Genomic DNA, 6,308 nt, shown 5'->3' on the forward strand with positions numbered 1-6,308 from the left:
ATATACGATAAGAGAGGAAAAGAGAGGATAAAAAAGACAAATTATCCGGACTTGAAGTATATGAAATGTTTCGATATATCTTCTGATATACATGATACTGTGCAACAGTTACTTATAAAGTCAGCCAATCCAACTTTTTGATTACCTGATTATTTTCATTCTTAATGCATGCTATGTGTACCCTAGTTTCCTTCAGCACTACATAATGATAGATTCGATTGTTCTGCATTTATACAAATACTGGTGAGGACAGGTACTTCAGACCAATCAAAATGTTTCTTTTTTGTTAAAGAGAGTCTACAGTCTACAGTCACCAAGTAGTGCAGATCGCAAAGACAAAATAATTAGATCATATTTTATTTTGAATTACGCAAGGTATATATCCCTGCGGATGGCACTATATATTAGGTTCGCATGTTAGGTTGCTGGTGTCGAACCGAACCTTGTTGAGTTTGAAATCAGATTTCAAATATAGCTTTTTACTTAAACAGTATTAATTGCAAAGTTTAAAACATCAGTTTAGAAACAGAAAATGAAAGTTTATGGTTGCACAATATTCGTTTTAATGTGTAGTCATTAAATATGGAAGGTATGTACGTTTTGGACAGGATTTCCCCCCCCCCCCCCCCCCCCACACCATGCTTGCGGTGTGTGCTTACTTTTCAAGTTCATCGATCCATACAATTAAGTCAGATGGTCCTTAAATGGTTTGAACAATTTTGACTTTGGATGTTTTTGGGTTGCTCTGGGCTTTAGGGAAATCTATCCTTACCTTTTTTTATTTGAGGCCTAGGCTAATAATTAAAACGATATGACTTGTATCATTGATTCACGCAACTTTTAAGGCAATATCTCCTAAACAAAATGAGATATACATAGGTCTCACATATAAAGGACATTTAACCTAGCCTGTCAGATATTCAAAGACATTGTCAACTTAAAGACAGGACACATTGTTACAGGTATAAAAGCGTAGGCTCATTCCCTAGGTCATACATCTATATCTTGACAAATTGAATGTAGAATGATTGTATTACATTTGACAAAGACATGCCTTGCATTTAGATATAGAAAAGAGAATACATGTCTTTCATCTTATTTTTTTGAGACAAAATGTCTATAATAATATAAAATACGAATCTGTATTCTGCTTTGTCAGACTAAGTTAACCTACTTGATTTAATTCCTCTCTTTATATAATACAATATGTCGTGTTCTAGATAATTTTCAGAAACTTATCTGGTCCCAGTCAGTTAAAAAGACCAATGCCTGAGAACAGAGATTTTAAAGTACATATATGCAGTTGTTGAACAGTATCAATGGACATAAAGGTGGTGAAATTTGGCGCGTATGTCATATATAAAACAGCACAGTAACTAACTTTATTGTAACGTACACTAGGCAAGCGAATAAATAAAGCCTATTTAATACATTTTTTAATTTTGAAATTCCCACTTATCAGTACTAGATCCACAATCAAGATGCGCAAAACATAAGCTACATTAAATTATATCTTTTCACTATTTGCTAAGATTATTGAGATAACTTCATAGCTAAAACATCAAAAATAAATCCACATTTTAATGGATGGGGTGTTATAATACATTTTAATATGCTTGCCTCTGTTAAAACACTCTTAAGCTATAATGACGTCACGTAAACGTGAGGTTACGTTTAGGTTTTTGTTGCGACAAAGAAAGAGCGCTCGATTTATCTACTGTTTAAGATTAAGGGCATATTAGAATCGAAATAATTTATAGCAAATTCGTGTTTTAACACTATTTATACACTCGGGTGGTGATACGTCGTACAAATAATTTCACCTGGGCTGCGCCCTCGTGATATTATTACGCTCGACGTATAACTGCCCATCGTGCCTAAATAGTTATAAAACACTCTTTTGCTATAAGTTATTTCTTAAATATTATTGAAGATAATAAAATATAATAAAACATCTAATTAGGATCTGGTCTGATTTGATAGGCATTACTTGTTCCTTACTTGTTTCTTTTAGATAATCTAATAATACATATTGAAAATGAAAAAAGAATCTAAAATGTGGCGAGTAACCTTTAGCGTCCTTTCAATTATTTGCACAAAATTTGTAGACATGCCCCTTTAAGACTATGTCTTATCAGTGATAGTTCACGTTTAAATTGGTTTATTATCTTAATACACGTATCGTAGTTTTAATTGTCAAATATTTGTGTGGATTTCACTTACTGAAGAATGTACTTAAATTCCATTCTTTTATTTTGTACATTCATAGCTTTTACCTCAGCTTTGGATGATGCCTTTGTGGCTAAAACGGGAAAAAAGGCAGAGTTGTCTATGATAACATTCAAGACGGGACTAATTTAGAAATTTTTGAAGCCAACAAAAAAGTGGAGGATCTTCTAGATCGTATGGAAAATCTCGAGGCTCGTGAGAAATCACGAGAAAAGGTATATTTGCGCGAGATAAAGAGTTTAAGACGCCAACTTTTGATTCAAACTCGACGTACCGCATCCCTAGAAAGTGTGGTCCGAAGGCTTTCCAACAAAAGCCCCGGCAAGTTAAACCAGGAAATAGACAAATCAGTGGAAACCGAGGATGACGGAAATGGGCGAATCAAATCAGCGGAAAAACCATCTCGTGAAGGTTTTTCATTTACTATAAAATTCTTACCGTAATAAACGATTAAAAATGTGATATGCTTTCGAAGGGGATGTGCTTAAAATGCAAAGAAAAGGGTTTCTAAAAATGTTAGATAACTCAACAACTTTAGTTATAGTTATACAGTATATTTTTTCTATTCACTATCATGTGGTAAAACGAACGCGTTATGTTATTGAATGTTATTTCAGCGATGCAAACCCACAGAATCCGTCGTGCAGAGAATGAAAACCCCGTTGCATTTTTTGCAACTCTCAGTCAACATCTAAATCACGCTGGAGCGCATCAGTCAATCACCTTTGACAATGTGGTAACTAACATCGGCAATGCTTACAATAGTCATTTCGGCTCCTTTACTGCCCCCGTGTCTGGTACGTACGTCTTTTCTGTCACACTCTTCTCAATGTACCATAGTAACTACCACGCACAATTTGTCAAAAATGGACAGGGTATTACCTGGCTGTACAGTACATTCGCTGGTTTCCTGCTACAAGAAGATTTTGCGAGCGTAGCCGTCGTGGGAAAATAAAATGAAATGTGCTTGAATTGTGAATTTTTGTCAAAAAGTCAGATATTCTTTACATTCTCCGGCTATAATTTTGTGTCAGTATTCAATCCGTATATGCTGTATTCAAATATCAACATATTGTGGATAATAAAATGAAAGACTTCTAGGTCATAAGTAAATATAATGTGTATTTTTCACTTACTCAATGGTCATTACTCTGGTCGAACGGAGTGAAACAATAGACCATCTGCACAGCTTCAAATACTATATAACACAGCTCTAATGTTATATGACTAAGACAAGTGCTCTTTTAGATATATGCAACAAAATCTCTCATACCTTTTATGCATATTGTTGACTTTATCAAGGACCATAACTCTGTTCTGACCGACAGAAATGCCGAATTGAAACCCCAGTGGCACAACGTTCTATGCTGAATAATATTCTTTATGTTATATGTCCCGGGTCAAAAACGTTTTAAACTCCAATTTGATGTCCTATACATGCATACTTTGATCTATTCAAGGTTCATAACTCTGATCTAGCTGTGTAAGATCCCAACTAAAGCATCAAGTGCGCAACTTCATTTTCTAAATAATAATCATGTGAAATTTGACGACTCTGGGCCAATTAAGAATGTTGAAGTATGCTTTACACGAAATTCGGACGGACGGACATACGGACGGACAAGGACAACTCTAAAGAAAAAAAGCAGTATATAAGATATTTTAAGTTTATGTTGCCATGGTTACCTATAACTTTAAGATACGGTAGAATATATATTAAATGTTTAATATTCTTTGTATATATTAAGCCCTATATTTTAAATAGGTAACAAAATGGCATAAAAGACTTCGCAAATGCTGTAATCATATGTAGTTGCTGAAAAATTAAAGAAAATGCGTTACCATGGTAACAAGACCCCGCGACTTATAAATTTAAGCTGATATTAGAAAGCTTAAGCATGTACCCTGTGTACGGTCCTACAATTCCAAATAATCGAAAATTTAACGACACTGTGTCAAAGTATGGGTAGTCATTTTGCATGGCATTTAAAACTTTTGATGTGATAGTTTATAAGACAAGACTACACTTAAGGCATCGAACGCAAGCCCTACCTATCAACATGAAAATTTTAATGTCGATTGCAAATTATATGCAAATTGGAGGTGGATATCTTTCTAAGTTCTATTGGTTGAAGACAGAATCTCTATACAGTAGTCTCAACTGAGTTAGTAGGCTATTCTGATATGATGACGTGCTAGTTGCTCATAAATTTCATTATTATATATGCATTCTCACAATTCCGCAACCTCCGTGTCAAAACAGAAGATGTTATTGAACACCTTTCAAGTCATATTGCACAGCAGGTCTTAAACAAAAGAAATGATGTAAAATGATTACTAAAATTTCATTTTTTGACTTCCCCGGATTTATTGAAGCAACAGAAAATATTATTATTAGTGCGCCTGCTCTGTAATACTTCTAGTTCTATATTCAGTGAGGATTTATCAGTTATTTTTTTATTTTTATTTAAATTTTTCTGCTCTGTTTACACAACAAGATTTTAGCATAAGCATATATTAAGTTACTTTCACAACAAAAAAATAAATTTTATTCATATGTAGCAACAATTCAACAGAACTTCAACTTCGTATTGCCTTTCATCAATATATTTGCACAAAATTAGAGTAATTCTTAAGCTGCAGTGAGTAACTCTTGTCTGTCGGATATACTTAAGAAATAATTTATAGCAAAACAGTGTTTTAACACCATTACGCACGATGGGCGGTTATACGTCGGGAGTAATGAAATTATTTGTACGACGTATTACCGCCGGAGTGTATAAATAGCGTTAAAACAGGGTTTTGGTATAAATTATTTCGATTCTTGGTCGCAACAAAAACATTGAATTCACTGCACGTTAACGTGACGTCATTCTAGCGTAAGGATGTAAGAATGTTTTAACAGAGAAAAAACAATTTAGAATGTAAAATAACCAACGTTAGCTTGCATTTACACTACCGTCCATGAACAGGCTAAATCAAACCGAGCCTGCAACATTTCCATTTATGTAATGCTGGGTGACATTCAGTTTTCTACTTTCTATATCTTATTATCACAGCAGCGTTGTATGTGCCGTGTTGCGGCCGTTATAAGTCTACATCATTGAAAGTTGTTATATTTCGATCTCTTCATATCGTTGATGATAATTACAAAATTTACGTGGAGACAAATAATTGATATTTCTGATAAATATGAACCTTTTCTACTGGTCTCTTTAAAACAAGGTATATAAAAATGATAAATTTAATAAAATTTTGTTTAAAATCAATTGACCACACCTACACTTTCAACATTTTGAAAACAGTGTACATCAAGGAGTCTTGTCCCTTTAAGAGTATATACAACTTATCAACAATAACAATAGCACATACTAAATATGTTTAATTTTTTATTTCCATACTTAGTCTAGTTAAACGATCTTTATTTGGATTGTTGTACACTTGCGTTAATTTTACAATAAACAGAATGGCAATGACATCAATTCCGTTATTTGCGGAACCTTAGCTGCTATTACTGCTTTAGATAATAGCTTTGTTACAGAAACAAGACAAATGAACAAAGTTGATCTTAGGAATGTACATGAGGTGGCTGAGGAAAGTGAACATTTTGAAACCAAAAAGGAGTTCGAGGATCATCTAGCTGGCATGCAACATTTTGAGACCCGCGGGAAGACTCCCGAGAAGATATATTTGCACGAGATACAGATATTTACCCGCTATTTTTGATTCAAACTCGAGGTACTGCCTTTCTTTAAAGATGTAATCAGACAAGTTTACAAAAAAATACTTGATTGCTCAAATCAAGAAGGAAACTTCGGATAACAGAACTGAAAGGATTAAGTCAGAGAAGATACAATGTCGTGAATGTTTATTTTTTTTTAAAACAATAATAGTAATTATATGTTTAGACTGTTTGTTATACTTTGAAAAGATGTTTGAGATAAGAAAAAAACTATTTAAGAAGTTTGTAAAGAATTTTATATATAGTCCAGAAACTATAACCAGTCTTTTTAGACCAATTTGATATAAATATATACACCTGGAAGGGGTCGATTATCCATGTTTACTTATAAACGTCA

The 6,308-nt window shown here is 33.5% G+C and overlaps 1 protein-coding gene across 1 annotated transcript; it reads left to right on the plus strand.

Moving 5' to 3' along the window:
- Positions 1-2,214: 2,214 nt before the first annotated feature.
- Positions 2,215-3,430, plus strand: LOC128548848 (heavy metal-binding protein HIP-like). The gene is made up of 2 exons (XM_053524362.1): positions 2,215-2,640; positions 2,847-3,430. Exons 1-2 carry the CDS (start codon positions 2,406-2,408, stop codon positions 3,182-3,184), a joined length of 573 nt encoding a protein of 190 aa, XP_053380337.1. The 5' UTR covers positions 2,215-2,405; the 3' UTR covers positions 3,185-3,430.
- The last annotated feature ends 2,878 nt before the right edge of the window (positions 3,431-6,308 follow it).

This window comes from Mercenaria mercenaria, chromosome 15 (assembly GCF_021730395.1).
Source record: "Mercenaria mercenaria strain notata chromosome 15, MADL_Memer_1, whole genome shotgun sequence".
NCBI classification, from domain to species: domain Eukaryota; kingdom Metazoa; phylum Mollusca; class Bivalvia; order Venerida; family Veneridae; genus Mercenaria; species Mercenaria mercenaria.